The 18283-nt window shown below is 37.8% G+C and overlaps 1 protein-coding gene across 1 annotated transcript in view; it reads right to left on the bottom strand.

The window, feature by feature from the left end:
- The window catches only part of mab21l3 (mab-21-like 3), a 97169-nt gene that overhangs the window by 45698 nt on the left and 33188 nt on the right, over positions 1-18283 (bottom strand). The window contains exon 5 of the mRNA XM_051926286.1: positions 9138-9319. Within this exon, the coding sequence (XP_051782246.1) occupies positions 9138-9319 (182 nt within the window). The remainder of the gene's footprint in view (positions 1-9137; positions 9320-18283) is intronic.

Here is an 18283-nt window from a genome sequence, read left to right as displayed (position 1 = left end):
ATGCCAGGCAGTTAAATTCTTCAATAAATAGGCACAGAATAGTCCTGTATCTTTTAGTTTTGCTACAGGGTTTCAGGATATTGGAGTGTTCAGATACATGCCACAAAGTGTTTGTTTTTCTTTTTTTTAAACAAATATTCAGTAAATCCATGAGAAATTAGGTTTGAAGTTCATCATACAACTATCTCAGTTTTGAATAAATGAATTAAATGACAGAAATTTAAACATGCCTTCAAACACCTCATGACCCAAAACCATTACATACTCTATTGTTGTTAAAATGCTTTGAAAGAATGTGGTATGAATTAAACCTGCTATTTTGCAATAAAAAGAGAAAAATCTGAATATATTTTTTAGAAAGAAAAATCTGTATTTTACCAAGAGGGTGTCTGATGTCAAAATCTTTGTAAATATATTGCAGAACAAGATGAGTGTCTTATAGCATTTTCTGACCTGTGAAGGAAAATTAATAAATGAGTATAAATGGAAATAGCAGGTTATTCTTTATTCATATCTGAAAAAACAAGAGTAACGTGGATTTGTCTGCTCAAAGTTAATGTCACAGCAGAAACCACACTCGCTTACAATGGCTGTATAAAATTTGATTTATTCGCAAATCCATTATGCAATTGGAGACTTAGGGCTGTGGTTGGGAATCTCATTTTACAGCAGTAGCCAGAGGAGTATGAATTATTGCACACTATTTCCATGAGGACCATAATAAGATTCAAAATGTATGTATGTATTTTCTGGAAATAAAAAAAGGACGCTTCAGATTTCTATAACACATGGAATGGTCTAGAGCTCCTGTAGCACATCCCTTATGCATGCCACGGAGGTGCACTAATAATCATATACTTAGAGGGTATTTTGTCATTACTTTAGCATTGTGTGACACTATGATTTAGTATCCCAGGACAGATGAATTTTAGCTCAGCGAGCCATTCTTTTTGAATGGCTGCTGGTGTGAACCTCAGCACATCAAACAGTTTGTGTTCCAAAAATACAAATAAATGCTTTGGTGCTCAGTATCAAATGCTTTTAATTGAGAGTGAGATTAAGAGATTGATTATTGATTGATATGGCCTTACATAGGTGTCGTCAATGTCAATGTTCCCCAGTCTCAAGTAATTTTACAAGTGGTTCAAGTCAAATATGACTGTCTACCAATGTTTATCTGGAATCAGCAAAATGATTAAAAATGACTTTAGAACATTAGATGAGAATGGGCCATTCAGCCCTACAAAGCTTCCCAGTCCTATCCACTAATTTTTTCTAAAATAACATTAAGTCTGTTTTTGAAAGCCCCTAAAGTCCTATTGTCTACCACACTGCTTGGTAGCTTATTCCATGAGTCTATGTGTAAAGAAAACATTCCTAATGTTTATCTGAAACTTACCCTTAACAATTTTCCAACTGTTAAACTCTTTTTAAAATAACTGTCTCGATCCACTGTACTAGTTCCCTTCATATTTTTAAACACTTCAATCATGTCTCCTCTTAATCTTCTTTTGCTTAAACTGTATAGGCTCAGCTCTTTTAATCTTTCTTCATAATTCATCCCCTGTAGCCCTGACATCAGCCTGAGCACTCTTGGATAATGTGACTTTTTCTAATACTTCTCTGTTTTTTGACAGCCCAAAGACTAAAACTGCATACAGTAATCCCAATGAGATCTAAACCGTGCATTATCAAGCTTGAGCATAACCTCCTTGGACTTGTACTCCACACATCATGCGTTACAGTATATAACCTAACATTCTGTTTGCCTTCTTAATGGCTTCTAAATACTCAATGGGAGGGCCTTCAACAGACAAATTCTACCTAACAGACAACCATGAATAACTGCTACATGCAGACTGCAGATTATTACATTGTGAGATGTCTGCAAATTTGTCAGTTCACAATCACAAGTACTCAATGATGCTTTGAGTAGAGACGTCACTGCTGGATCTGCATGTAAAAATATTTGGATATGTGAGGGAGTCACTTGATAAGACTGTCTTGAAGAAATATGTGCATTTCAGAAAACATGTAGCAATTGAGCTCTATTAGCAGGCTGCTATTTTCATTTTTGCATTTTAAAATTCCCTAAAAAGATCAAATCATTGTCACATGGGTAAAAAAGGAATTATTAAACTGCAGTATATAAAATGTGTTTAAAGGGTAACGTTTTATTTATCGCACCCGCCTAACAGATACATTACACTGATGGTGACAACATAATCGTAATCTTACTTTGTATCCCTATAAACATATACATAAAATTTAGATTCCTGAAATAAAATAACTAGCCTAATATAATCAAACAATTCAGTAAAACTGAAGTACAATGATTATACATAAAAACAATTCCTCATAATTCTTGGTTGATGTATCCTGGTCTACATATGCAAAGAATGCAATATCACAATCCAATCACAGCATAAAGTCAGAGTTTGTGCAAGGGAGAAATTTTTAGTGTGCCAGAAGCAAACATGAACAATAAGTCACAGGTGGTGATGAGAGATGAAGAACGATATTTTCTTGAGTTTTAACACAAGTTCTACTAACCTTTAGTAATGCATTCAAAGCCTAGAGCTCCAGCCCTGTTGGTATTTTGATTATTTAAATTTATTTTGTCAAGTCTCCCATTATATGCCAATTTAAGGATTATTATTATTATTATTGATTTTGATTTTTTTTTTATTTTGTAGCCTGTAATTTTTTGCCACCACCAATATTTATGACATGTCAGCCCCCTTGTGCCCTGAGCTGGATTTGGGTCCCGTCTAGTGTTTGATATCTACATTGTTTTCAGTACTGCCAGATGTGCTCTGTCTACCTCTAATGCTGCAATGAAAAAAGGAATCCCTAAGGCCTTGTTTAACCTTTGAAACTACACTGTGCAAAAATGGGCAGCCCTACGTGGGCTAACTGAACTGTAATGGTAGGAAGCTTTCAACGTATACATTTTCTCAAACCTTCTTATGTTTAAATCCCATGGTTGTGATGAGCACTCTAGAAGAACAGAGTGAAAGGAACCATCTAATAACCACTCTTAGTCCAGTCAATCCAGGGTAGTAGTACTGACACCGTTTTCATTCTTATTACCACATGTTTTGTATGTTTGTGGTTTTCAATTCTACTTCCCCAAATAGGTTTTATTGAAACCTAATTGCCTAATACTGTATTTAAGTATACAGATTAATATTTATTCTGAACTGACCTTTTTTCTTCCATGTTTTATATGTTTTTTTTTATTGTTCAATGAATGAGCTCACAGGCTGCCAAGGGCATCGCCTTGCATAAATCTTAGACACTAACATACTTGAAATGATTTAAATTTCCTTCCAGATAGGGATGCAAAATATAATTAGAAACAACCTTGCTAAGAGCTTTAAGACTTCTCCAGCAAAACACCATAGCCTAAGTAGGCTTTTCCTCATTACCACCCAACAAAGTAACAATTATAATCGAAAAGGATAACAAGAAGCAGGTTAACAGCATGTAGGGATTAAAGAAATGTGAAGTTAAATTAAATTGAATGTGAAGCCTAAGATTTATAGCATACTGTATATTCACAGAAGGCCTTTGTTGAGTGTGTTACTAGAAATTAATGAAGGACTTTTCTCTATTTGAAGCATTCTATGCAATTAGCATGGCTTTTCGACTCACTCAAGAAAGGCTGTAGTGGATATACATTTTCAAAAGATCCAATCTCTTAAAAAAGTAACTTCTTTGAATCCATTGTTTGAATCCATCACAGTCTCTGTTTTTAAATAGACTTTTTATTTGGTAGTTTCTGCAGTTGGAACATCCATGAAGTTAAGGTCTGCATAGAAAACATGAGCTCTTGTGATAAATATTATTTTGCAGAAGTGTAGTCTACTTTTAATCCTCACAAAGTCTTCATATGTTGACCCAATGCTGTACCTTAGGATCTTTTTATATTGATTGACCATCTTACCCCACATTACTGATTATCCTAATTCTTAGAACAGATGACATTTAGGATGTTTTTATGGGTTGTGAACAAATAAAGCATTTTAAATATCCATTATAGTTAATGGTGGGCCAAACCGGACCCAAAGGACATGCTAAGCAGTTGTATAAAAATGTGACAATTGGAAACCTCTTTGTTTTTGTAAAGTTAGATCACTCAGACAGTGATGATAATTGATAATGAATTATCTCATTTAATTGGCTGGCCTTTTTTCCTCTTCTCTTATTCTGCATTCAGAAAAGCACAGCAGTATGACTTTTACATTTATAAAAAAAATTAGAAATATTTTTTGTTTTTGCTACATCTTTAAATGCTTAACTCACTTTTTTTTTCTTTTTTTTTTTACCATTTTTCTGTGTCAGTTGCTCCCTTCACTGTATTCTAATAATGACAATTAAAAACAAGCAGAGCAGACACCCGGGCAAGCAACACTGAATGATGAAAGGCTATAACCACTTCAGCATGAGACCCACTAATTAATAAATACTGGATTGAATAATCAGAACACCTGGAAAAACAGAATGAAAATATTGTTAAGATGTAAAATCAAATAAAAGTATATTATCCTGATATAACTGCTTGGTGCATTTGAATACAAATTTACCAAACTTAGCTTTGCAATTTCTACATTCACCCAAAAACACAGAAACTGGGAAATAACAGCAAATTTAATTAGCTAGGAGACAAATTAAAAACAAAAGCTGGTTGGAACAAAAACCTGCTGCCACAGTGGGTCCCCTCAGCTGAGTTTGGGAAGTACCGCTTTGGAGGGTTTAGGTCAAAATCAATATACACCGAGTCGTAGTTTCATTTAACTTATTACATACCGCATTGACGTTTAGAAGCTAAACATTTACATGGCCTATGCAATGAATTGAACATTTTAAGCTTTGCACAGAGAAGTTCAGGTGAAAGGAAACAATATTATACACTTTTTACTGAGCTGTGCAAGCATTTAAATTTACTAAGGCATGCCATCACTCCCAGTTTGTACCCAGAGCTTAAAGTGTACCAGCAATTTCCTGTTTCTGCTTTGTGAACCAGACCATAGCAGCACCATCGCTGTGTGACCTTCAAGGGTACACCCCAGTTCTCTGCAATGTTTTATGTATTTCACCACAGAGGGCTACTCATCCCCGACCCATTCTTTGACATATACTGCATGTTTATAAGCGTAACTAAAATCAAAGTGTAGTCGACAATCAATGGGGGACACCCCCCTTTGAATTTGTGTGTATTTTATACTTCATTGCAAGGAGTAATAAACAGCCAACAGAATAAGGGAGTACTGTACTGTATGCATCGAAGGATCCAACCTGCTATGCACATCTTCTTTGAGCTTTGCCAAACTTTTGTCTTTACACTTTACATCTGCTAGCAGCCTTCATTTCCATAAAACAGCAGACCCATTTGTCTGTGCGATTCCTTCTTAGTACTCTGCTGACAAAAGGATGTGACGCTTTACAATAGCTAACTCTGCACAGTATTTTTATCGACAAATATCAACAAATTAAAAAGAAACGTGACTTGACTAATTTTCTTTTTCCTATAATGTCAATAAATTTCAATCAATTCAGCCAAAGCATTTCTGAAATTTTGGGGTAGTTCATTTTTTTATTGCAGGGATTTTTTTTTTAACTCCTAGATATTGATAATTCAAAATTTATTTATATATTTATAAACAGAAAGAAAGAGAGAGAGATTAACTGTTTTGCTTAGTATTACACAAAATTTACAGAAAACCTCCCAGTCTTTAGACAACCATAATATCAGCAAAGTAGTAACAAGCAGGTTGAATTGACACATTTTACTTTTTAATTCTTAATTAATAAATTCTGTGTACAAACCTGAGAACAAGAAGAGAACCTACGTACTGATCTCAAATATTTACATACCTGTATATGGTTGGTTAGATTGGGAAGTTTCTGTCACCCTTCATTGAGTGAGCAAAATAACCATGATATAAAGAAAATCAATTTACTTCCTATAATGTGACATGCTTTCTTGGTGAGAAGGGGTGGCCATAGACTAAAGCAGGGATCTCAAACTCCGGTCCTGGAGGGCCGCAGTGACTGCAGGTTTTCATTGCAACCCTTTTCTTAATTAGTGACCTGTTTTTGCTGCTAATTAACTTCTTTTGAATTAATTTTAATTGACTTGCTCTCGAAGACTCAGACCCCTTCATTGTTTCTTTTTCCTTAATTAGCTGCCAAATAATAATGAGATACAAAAACGAGCCAAAACATGACCAGCAAACTGTGTCCATCATACAATATCTGAAAATAAAGAAAGATGACAGTCTCAGGAATGCTGATCTGCTCAGGTTCCCAAAACATTTTAACAGTGCTCTTAGAAAAGTAAAGAAACAAATAAACAATTTCGGAAATGTCTGCTATTGCACAATGAGAGCAGCAACAAGCCATGGAATTAAACAGCGGTTTTAATTAACAACAAGACTCGGCGCCTAATTAAGCAACTGGTTGGGGTGAGATTGGTTGGAGTTTGAGGACCTGACTTAGTTGGTCTTCTGTTGGTTCACTCACTTCACATTTCATTTCTGTTTAAGGAAAGAAATGAAGCAATTCTGAGAAATGAGGAAGAAATTCCGGCGAACAAATCTTAAAAAACAAGTCAATTAAAATGAATTCAAAAGAAGTTAATTAGCAGCAAAACAGGCCACTAATTAAGAAAAGGGTTAGAATGAAAACCTGCAGCCACTGGGGCCCTCCAGGACCAAAGTTTGAGATCCCTGGACTAAAAGGTGGCAGAGGATAAGAAGAGGGCTTATCAAGATCATACAGCACAGATGAAAAACCCACACTAGTAGCAGGTATGCAATTCAACATGCCAGCATGGGAAAGGGGGTTAAGCCCTATAACTGTCCTGGGTATCCCCAAAGGAGACCTACAAAACCCAATGAGAAAGAACAGAAGGCTGTGTGAAACAGGGCAATATTATCCCATGACACTAGGGGCAGACATTCTAGCTTAAATTAATGATTTCTCAATGCGAAAGAGAAAGTCCAAAGAAGATGAAAAGACGACCTCTAAAAGGAATGCACATCAGTTTTATATGGCCAGCATTTTCTACCAGGCCAATCCTACCATTCAACTTCCAGGTTAAAAAAATTATTGAAGACTCAAGGACTTCCACCAAATCTCCAAGCGCTAATCAGGTGAATAAATTCATCCCTGTCATGTTTGCATGCAGTCATGCAGTTGAACGTATCTCATTTACTTCTGTTGGTCAGTAAATCTAATCTTTTTTTAAACTACACAAAGAACTTGCAAAATGTGTATGCCTGCATCGAAATTAAATGTGCTGTGCCTTTCTTTGTAGCACTTGACAACTGCCTCAGTGTTGGTCTATCGATTCATCCCTGAGAACTCTGCTGACCCATTAGCCTCCAGGGCAGCATGTGATCCGCCAATGGAAACTGAACGCCAGTGAGCACCTTTGCATCACCAACCCTCCTTTGAACACTATTCGTCAAACACAAGGTAAGTACATTTTATCTCTCATAACTATTTATATAATCAACATAGAGCTATGTAGGCAAAGGTTTTAAGTGTGCCACTGTGATCTGTAAGGTTTATTACTAACAAATTATTTTATAAAAGATTATTGAAGCCACACACACCAGCTGACAGGATGAAACTGGCTAGGAAGAAGGACAGAAACAAGTGAAAGACAATCCAGGCAGGCTATTTTAAAATGCTGACATTTGCTGATATCAATATATGGCCAGAGTGACCAACGGCTACTGACTGTAGAACCCAGGAGAAGGTGTTATTTAGGCATAGTCCAAATGTAACATGGACGGCTCTGTTGAAAGTTGCCCATACCTGGCAAATATGTAAATACGCCAGTGTGTGCAAGTGAGAAGCCAACCAAATGTTTCTCTCTGCCCTACTGGAAGTTTGCATAGCTGGCAGCATCCCCACATTGAAAACTGAATGACAGCTATACGTTCCATTGGCTTCTTTCCTGCCATGGATATGTACTATCCAGCATTGCATTCTTTTGGGTGTAAAGCAAGTTAAATACATATATGTGTTTTTGTACCATATTGCTCTTGTCGGATTATTTCCGCCATGGTTACTAAAGGTATGTGTATGGTTCAAGTCTGTTCTGCATCAATAAAGAACATAATTCCAGGGAGCAAGTGCCAAGCTATAAATAGCTATTAAAAATGTATCCAATATTATTAAAGAGGCATGGCGTGTCACATTCTGCAGTCAGTCCTTCAACCCACCCCAGCTGGGTCACCAGTTTATCCATGACCTCCATCACATACCACACCAGACAAAGACAGCACAACCTTTACAGACAGAGGAGCAATAGGATTTTGCTTTTGTTTTTCTTTATCTTGAATCATACTGTGTATCACTTCTGTTCTTCTCTTGTGTGTGTGCATTGGTAAATACACACCATTTCAATAGATTTTTGAATTCCAGTTTTATTATTTCAGGTATAACGAAATTCTGGGTGCTGCTTTCATTATTACAATAGTATTAAAACAGCAATATCAAGTCCCTTAGAGTGTTAAATAGATTGTCAAAACCAAAAACGTATGGAAATTAAAAATTATCTTAAAAATTAATGAAAATGGATTGTGGTCTTTGAATTAAACTTAAATTCCGATGAACTGAAATTATGTTATAGCTCTGCCCTTCCAAGGACCATCTAAAGTACAGTAAAGTACAGAGCTGTCCATGCAAAGGGTGGAGACAGCACCATTTAAGTATTGTCTTTAATGATTCCGTAGTGAAATAACAGAATGGTTTTTCAGACATGACAAATAAATAAAATACTACGAGGCTTTATGAGAATCTAAAAGTAATCTAAAAGAAGTCATCTACAAACTTTAAGTAAAATCATGCCTATCTTCAAACTGTGCATATTTATGACATACTATTTTCTTGTTTCTAAGCCGGAATTCAATTTGTATTTTTTGGTGCTAAGGGGAAGGTAAGAAAACAGCATGCTGTATGTCAAGTCATTATTAAATAGCAACACTTTCCTGATAGAAGTCTTTATTTCAAAGAAATCACTTCTGTTCTGAGATGTCTAACATTTGCCTAATTTCTTGTTCACATAAAGGAAACCTGAGGAACAAAATCAAAAGTAAAAACAAAAAAAGTTTTGCTACCTTAATGCATCTTGCTTTTTCTTTAGAGGGCCAGCGTTTAAAAAATCGGGGCCATCGTGCTCTTTTTGGCCAGCAGTTCAACAGCTCCACGGTGGGTATGAGCTCCACCTCAACTTGCAGTTCTGATGTTTCCACAGCAACACGGACCACTGAGCCAACACTTTCTAAAACACTCACTTTGCCTGCAGAGAGAGAAAAAAAAAAACAAACAGTAGAGGTTAAGAATTTGTATTAGATACTCATCTCATCTTCTCAAACTGGTTTTCGTGGTGAGGGTCACGGCAAGTATGAGATGTTTATTTTAAAAATAGAGCAGAAAGGTGATCACCAAAAAACACAGTAATAAATAAATGGATGATGTTATATTCAGAGACAAAGAAACACAGTTTAATCAATCAAAAATCTTATTTAAAGCTCCCATCATCTCTTAACAGTAATACTAAATGTAAAGGAATGTCACGTGATTTTAACACACTACGCAAACATCAGCAGCATTGGGTGATTCAGTTTGACCCTTGGGTGTCTCAGCTACACTGGATTCTGTTTGTTTCAGGATGATCTTCAAGATGCGGCTGCTTAAAGTTACTACTTAAAGTTCTCAAAGTAAATGGTGGGTATCTGTTCTCATTTGATTGGTTACCTAGGCTTTACAAATAATCAAAACCAAAAGGATTACTTTTTTACTGTTCTGACATTTGTTTACAGAGTCTGAGAAGTTCCTATTGTTCTTACATCTCCTCAGGCAGGCAGTCTCTCTCAAGCATACTCATCTTTGATCACGGCCCTACACACAGTACATATTAATCAAAACTCAAGATAAAGTTGTTTCCTTAACCATTTTTATGAATTCCAGCACACTATTTATTGGGTTTTTCATAGGCAAAGACAAAGCAGGACAGACTGAACAACTTATGTTTTTTTCTTTTAAAACTAGGGGGCTAGTTTCGCTCGCCAATCCCCCCGGCCTCCACTATGCGTGGCATCATGAATTAGACGATCTACAAGTCTCTCACTTACAGTTTGATTTCTTTCCGCTGTTCCGTTATTTCAAGTAGTAAGTAATAAGTAATAATTTCCACTTGTTTGCGCTAATGCAATCTTTACTATCATTTTTTTTTTGAGACTTTTGAATTTTAGTACTTTCATTATCTCTAACTTGCTCTGCATGTGTTATTGCGCCAACGTTTTTGAATTCTTTACGATGTTCTACTTTGTCATCTACTCTTTGTCTTTTATTTCCGGCCCCGGGCGTGGTTGAATATCTTGGCACAAAGTCTCATCTCTCGGGACATGAAAGTGTCTCTCTGAGAAAGTCCAGTCTTGTCCCAGGCTAAAAAGTCTCGCCCCAGGATTTTTTTTTATTATAATAGAAGGATGATATTCCTGACCTTTTCCTAATGAAATAAAAATCTCCTTTCGTAACCCAAGTAAGATGTACCTGAAGCCACTCTTGCTTTCATTTTGTTGCAAAAGCACTGAACCCATCCATCCCTTTACTGTATGTTCAAGGACAGAGTATAAAGCTGTAGGTCATTTATTGTCAGCAATACGAATACGGTGGCACTCCATTTACTAGGCTCAAGCAAAACAAAAGCAAATCAGTACACAACAATCTTTTGCTTTAGTGACTTTGGGCCAGAAATGAGATGCAAAAATCACATTTCAATGTAAACAGATTTTAATATGAGTCAAATACACCAATGTGGTAAGAATGTCATGTGACCTCTCTGTATTTTTATGAAATTACCTTTATTTTTATTCTGTCTGCGAACACGGGTGGAGTGGTGGCTCTGAGGTAGGGATCTGCACTGGTAATCAGAAGGTTGCCGGTTCAAATCCCGTAAACGCCCAAAGGGACTCTACTCTGTTGGGCCCCTGAGCAAGGCCCTTAACCTGCAATTGCTTCGTCCTGGGTATGATGTTAATCTGCACCAGCCCTGCAAGTAGGCCCTCCAACCTGCAGGGAAAAACCTGGGGGTTGGTGGCAGAATTGACACTCCAGCCACCATAAAAAACCTCACTCTGGTTCCATTCCATCTGAACTAGTGTGGTGCTGAGATGTCACCCATTGCACGGCTGCACTTGGGTCCTAATCTGAGGATCCTAAATTGATCTGTCATGTGGTGGGTGCGGCAATGAGCTGTATCAGCACATGCTCCTAGCCTCTATGCGAACATGGTTGGAAAAAATTACTTCTGCCCTGCACAAAGTAGTTGTCTTAAACGATATGCCAAATTTATAGTTTGTTAGTGTAAAATCCGTGGAGGAATTATTAAATGAGTTTTAAAGAATTATAGTGTATATAGTGTATGTGTATGTATAGTGTATGTATGATTGTGCCACCACCATCTACTCTAAGTACCATGATGTTCCAAAAATGATGGATGGATTAAAAGCCAGAAGTCTGTATGACCATCAGCATCAAGTGACTCCATGAGAACCCTAACTATAAAGAGGACTATTTCATTTATGTTAGGTAGAATGCCCAGAGGGGACTGGGCGGTCTCGTGGCCTGGAACCCCTACAGATTTTATTTTTTTCTCCAGCTTTCTGGAGTTTTTATTTGTTTTTTCTGTCCACCCTGGCCATCGGACCTTACTCCTTTTCTATGTTAACTAATGTTGCCTTTTTTAATTTCTTATTTTGTCTTTTATTTTTCTTTTCTTCATTATGTAAAGCACTTTGAGCTACTTTTTGTATGAAAATATGCTATATAAATAAATGCTGCTGCTGTTGTTGATGTAAATTTCTGCAATCAACTGTATATTGTCAGACAAGAGGCCATGGAGAGTGTTTTATGGGTTTCTGCTGTGTCAATACAGGGCGGGAAATGAGTATGACACCACCACTAACTTTTGTACTCTCTGTCTCCTTAGAATGGAGGAGGGAAAATCTCTGAAAGACCAATGACGTCACTTCATTCATCTACGAAGTCACACCCTTTCCAGTTGCAGCCTTATATAAACGAACCCCTCACTGGAAGTTTGTGCTCACTTGTGGACCAACTTCCAAAGACAACAGAGCTCAGACACCTACATTTTTTTTGTTTTTCCTTTTACACAGCACCACACTAAATCTTTTGTTCAGCATAATCATGCTTTGTTTCATTAGCTTTTTGTATCAAAGTTAAAAGGTGCATTGTCCAGGACTCCAACCCTCATGTATTTGTTTTTGTTTTCATTTTACTAAATAGGGAACATCAAAACGGCACAACTTAGGCAAAAACATCAACCACAGGGAAAAGAGCAAAAGCAATTACTAATCACCTCTTCCATCTTCCCTACAAAACATAGCTCAGGTCCCAGGAAAGGTAATAACATCTCTTTCAGTGCACCTTTAGCAGAAATGGCTGTTCTGTTCCCGGAGCAATTTAAACAGCCATGGAGCTTGAAATCGCTGCCAACTTTGGACCCCGCTCATTTCAAAAGCAGAACCCCATGAAGAAAAAAAAAACTGTTGAGCTAGGAGCTTACAAGGACCCATGACGTCCAGCATTTTGCAAATCTTTCATTTGCTTTCACTTTTGTTATTAAATGGGGTTCCTATCTGGTCCCCCCAATATTCAGTCCACTTTTGTATACAGAATTACAATAATTTTTTATAATATATATTGTAAAGAGAGATAAAGACACAAAGTTTTGGTGCACCCACAGGAAAACCCCATATACTGTAATTGAAACAAACAAACAAAAACAAAATGCCTTGTACAAATGCCTTTTCAGACGTGAGTCTAACTCTTGACTGCCCCAAGATGCCAGCTCCATTGCATTTAACTGCTTCTGGCAGGAAGAGTCGGGTCCGGGTGAATGGACACCGGAAGTGATGTCATCGATTTGGCCAATACAAGTAAGAGATAATATATGCATAAATGTGCCATGTATAAGAATAACTATCTATCCAGGTTGTTTGCTATCTGCCTTGCACCATAAGTTGCTGTAGTAGGCTCTAGTGCTCCTGGCCTTCATACTGGAGGACCAGGCCCCTCATGGACCCCGTGATCATCAGAGGTGACTGTGTGCAGAGGGTGCGGACCTATAAATACCTGGGAGTGCAGCTGGATGATAAATTGGACTGGACTGCCAATACTGATGCTCTGTGCAAGAGAGGACAGAGCCATCTATACTTCCTTAGAAGGCTGGCATCTTTCAACTTCTGCAATAAGATGCAGCAAGATGTTCTAACAGATAGTTGTGGCGAGCGCCCTCTTCTACTCGGTGGTGTGCTGGGGGGGCACCATAAAGAAGAGGGACACCTCACGCCTGGACAAACTGGTGAGGAAGGCAGGCTCTATTGTAGGCATGGAGCTGGACAGTTTGACATTCGTGGCAGAGCAATGGGCGCTGAGCAGACTCCTGTCAATCATGGAGAATCCACTGCATCCACTAAACAGTATCATCTCCAGACAGAGGAGCAGCTTCAGCGACAGACTGAGAAGATCATTCCTCCCCCACACTATGCAACTCTTCAATTCTAACCGGGGAGGGGGGGGGGGGGGGATTTGGGGTAAACGTTAACATTATACAAAGTTACTATCTGTTATACCTGCATTTGTATTACTCTTTAATTTAATATTGTTTTTTATCAGTATGCTGCTGCTGGTGTATGTGAATTTCCCCTTGGGATTAATAAAGTATCTATCTACTGTAAGTTAGGTTCAGAAAATAATGTAATGGAGCTCCAACTGCAGTTTGTTCCCACTTGCACCCAGTATTGCATTGATCACTGCCAGCTTCCTGTGACCTTGAAATGGATGTGTGGTTTGGAAAATGCACAAACTGGCCAATCTTGAATATTTACAATATCAATGCAGCTTGCTTCTGAGCCACTACTGAAAATGGCAGCGTTAACGACACACCTATTGACTCAGTTCAACATATAAGATGGATGACAACTATTAAAATAAATTGCTGGTGAAAAGCAGTCTATAAATCCAAATCATTGGCATTTTCTGTGCAAGATGAAAGAAAGCGATACTGGAAAGCAATAATGAACGTTAGGGTGAGGAACTAACTAAAATGATCCAAGTGAGATTGCAGCACTTAAACTGTTAGCCAGTGACTTATAACTGCTGAATTCATTTTTTTCTGATTTTTGTGTAAATGTTATCCTTTCTTTTTTTGGCTTGCTATCTTCTAATAACACATGGACTTCCAGGATAGTACAACTGTTGTCTGATTATTGCTGTGGTGATTAGTGTGCTCACACTTTGGCGGGCATCTGAGCACAGGGGCAGGCTCTGGCATGTGGCATCACACTGATCATTTAATCTTTATAAAAGTGGCTCAGAAATAAAATGGCAAACAGTCAGGGCCTCGTTCATTATAGGGTTAACAGCTCCTAATAGTGGTACATGCTTAATAATGGTATTTGATGAGACAGTTTTGATGTGTTTTGGGGAAAAAGTGGTCAACTATGACACATAAAAGTTGTTAAAGGACTAAAAAAAAGTTAATATTGACATTTACAAGGTGCTCTGTACAGCAATTGGAATATCCGTAGAACTGATCCTTCAGGGTGTTTTTAAAGTGTTTATTATTAGTACATTGGCAAGTGTTTTTTCAACATCTGTTCTAACTTTACTATGAAAACTATGGAAGAAAATTTGATCTGTTTTCATTGGGTGGTAGTTGCTGCTCTCTGGTACCTTTGCAGATGGAACATCGGAGTGAATCTGGGTCTGGGTTCAAGTAATACCAATGGCAAGGATAAGAAGTACAAGGAGGTCTAAGAGCCTGACTATTTTACAGAATTTTATACTCAGTTCTGTAAGACACCAGGAGCCTGTGAAGGCACAGCAACATGGGTATTATCTGCTTGCGATTGTGGGCCTACAGTATATAAGAGCCCTTGGAACAAAGCTTTGAACAAACTGGACCTATGACAATAGACTAGAAGGGGTACTTATCAGAAGGGGATTACAGTAGTCGATGAGGGATGTAATAAAAGCGTGGACAACTTTCTCACCATCAGAAAAGGGGAGGAATAAGCAAACATGATTGAAGGAAGAAAGTTTCTTAATGTGATTTAAGCCAGTAGAATAAGACAGGGAAGAATGAAAAATGGCACTTAGAATTCCTACCAGAAGAAGGTGTGATGATATCATCACCAAGGGTTATTGAAACGGAGCTCATTTTCTTAAGCTGAGCCTTAGTGCCAATTAACATGCCCACGGTTTTGTTAGTTTAATTTTAAAGAGTTATATTCAACTAAGGCGGAGTGGTGGCTCTGAGGGTAGGGATCTGCACTGGCAATCAGAAGGTTGCCAGTTTGAATCCTGTAAATCCCAAAAGGGACTCTGCTCTGTTGGGCCCTTGAGCAAGGTCCTTAACCTGCAATTGCTAAGCACTTCGAGTAGTGAGAAAAGCGCTATATAAATGCAAAGAATTAATTATTATTATTAAGGTTATAATTTCACTGAGGCAAGTTGTGAGCTGAGAAGAATCTATGGCACTTTCACTTTTAATACTGAAATACACATAAAAATGATAACTCAGTCCAAAGGTACAAATAATATGGACAAGGGGGGCCTTGTAGGGCTGAGGATAGAGTTCTGAGGAACTCCTTGTGTGAGCTGAACCAGCTGTTGCCAAGACTAACAAACTCTTGATTTTCAGTCAGATAAGATTGGCCGGGCGGCATGGTGGCGCAGTGGGTAGCGCTGCTGCCTCACAGTTAGGAGATCCGGGTTCACTTCCCGGGGTCCTCCCTGCATGGAGTTTGCATGTTCCCCCCGTGTCTGCGTGGGTTTCCTCAGGGTGCTCTGGTTTCCTCCCACAGTCCAAAGACATGCAGGTTAGGTGCATTGGCGATTCTAAATTATCCCTAGTGTGTGCTTGTGTTTGTCTGTGTGTGCGTGCCCTGCGGTGGGCTGGCGCCCTGCCTGGGGTTTGTTTCCTGCCTTATGCCCTGTGTTGGCTGGGATTGGCTCCAGCAGACCCCTGTGACCCTGTAGTTAGGATATAGCGGGTTGGATAATGGATGGATGGATAGGATTGGGCATAAAAGTAATTTGAACTCTTTTCATATTTAACATCATTTACATACTAAAAGCTGTAGAGTAAACTTGCATTTTGCCTTGTTTGTTGTCACGGTGCTTGGCGCCTGCAATTGAGGACTGAAGAGTGCTGCGCAAGAACAAAGAAGTTTCTGCTGTTGTATTTCAGAGGCAGCAATAATAGATTGGCCATCTCCGAGTAGCTCTGTGAAGAGGATTACTTGTATTCTGTTTTGTCTGTTGTATTTACCCCATTTTTGACACCCTGAAGGGGGTCTCTCTCTCTCTTTTCATAGAATTTTTTTTTCTCTACAAGGTTTTTATTTTGGGAGTTTTTACTTGTCTTCTTAGGCAGTCAAGGCTGTGAAGAAACATGGCCTGTTAAAGCCCATTGAGGCATTCCTTGTGTGATTCTGGGCTATACAAGAAATACATTTTTCATGGTGTTGTTGTTGTGGGGAATACACCACTATCAAACTAGCCTCAACTTTAAATGTGACCTTCAGTATTGTCACTTCCAATGCTGCAGTCATTATTTTTAATTGATTTCAGTTAGATAGTTTTGATAATGTTCTATACAGTAGGTTGAACACATCTACATTATTTAAGAAAGGGCAGTGGTATTCTAGCCAGAAAAAGAAAAGCAACATTTTCCTCCTATTAATCAGTACATTTGTGATTGTCTTGGATTGATTTATATTTGTATCTGTCTCTGTGCTTCACTGATCGTGTTAAAATACATATTTCAGGTTGATATTGACCTTTTTGGGCTTTCAGACTCTAAAAGCTCCAGGCTACACTAGTTATGGTGTGTAGAAGCACAGTACTATTTTAAGATTTTATTGTTTTGTTTGTTTGTTTTTTTTATGTGACCTTGAGTTTATAACTTAAGCACCATTGCTATATTGTATATTTTCCCCTTTTCCTCCTTTCACTTTTGACATTTTACAGAACAGCAATGTTCTCTGCCTATTGTAATCTATAGAAATGTGAGTTCCTAGAATAAAGATAATGCTAGTCCACTGTTGTATGTTCCCTCCTTTCAAAGGCCTTGCACATTTAATTTGAAGTTGCTTATGGAAACACCACAAATCACAAAATCCTGAGTTGCTTCCAAGAAATGCTATCTGAGCCTTTCTTTGTATTGTTAGCAAAAAGAAAAGTTTGGCAAACTTTTTATATTGTGCTTTGTATTAACAATCATTCAATACAATGTCATATATGTTTAGGCCATACTTTCCAGCTTAATGCTTTAATGGCTTAAGGGACTGTGCAGCATTGATTAAAGTACATACCCAATTCTGAAAAAGATAAAGCTTAAAAATAAAATGTATGATAAACAAAAATGTACTTAATAATCAAATGTACCATATACTGTATATGGCATAGGGTTCCATCCAGATTTCTTTTTTGCCTTGCCCTTTAATTCAATTAAACAGGCTTGAAAATGTATGTGTTCTGCTATTTTGCTTTTATATTGTGATCTAGAAATATGTTAATTTAAGTTAACTTTGCAATATGCAATTTTTGTCAATTTTCTTACACTAACTGCAAAATATTAGAGACAAGATTTCAAGTGAAGTTTTAATACTGTTATTTTGTTTTTTCCTTTCTTATTTCATATTTTGCCAATGAGAGATCTGCCATTTAAACACAACAGTTATGATATGCCATATATTTTAACAAAATATATGAGGAGAGGCGGGCTGAATGCACCCCTAGAAGACGCGGTCGCTCCTCCGAAACCCCCTCTTAAATGGTGATACAATGTGAACAAATACAGTTTTTTACCTCCTCTATGCTCCATTAGCTGCTGCTGGCTTGCTGCTGCTCCCATGTTGCGTGATCTGCATCTCACGCAGTGCTTCGAACATTTAAAAACCTGTACAGCAGCTGTCCTTGTGTCTCATTGCCTTGTCTCTCTTCTCCCCCAGACATCCTCTACTTTATTATGCTGTTTACGAATAAAGTTAATGTTTCTTGAAAACCTGAATGAATCTGTGCAATTGTATGACCTAAGTGTGACAATATTCTCAAAAGAAAGTCGATCAGTGATTAACTGTGGCTGCAACAGCCATCTAAATTTGACATGGAATTCTACTGCAACAGGGTATTGTGACATGGACCTTCAGCTATATTACTCAAAACTGCC

Source organism: Erpetoichthys calabaricus, chromosome 4 (assembly GCF_900747795.2).
Source record: "Erpetoichthys calabaricus chromosome 4, fErpCal1.3, whole genome shotgun sequence".
Lineage (NCBI taxonomy): Eukaryota > Metazoa > Chordata > Cladistia > Polypteriformes > Polypteridae > Erpetoichthys > Erpetoichthys calabaricus.
This window is presented reverse-complemented; position numbering and strand designations above follow the sequence as displayed.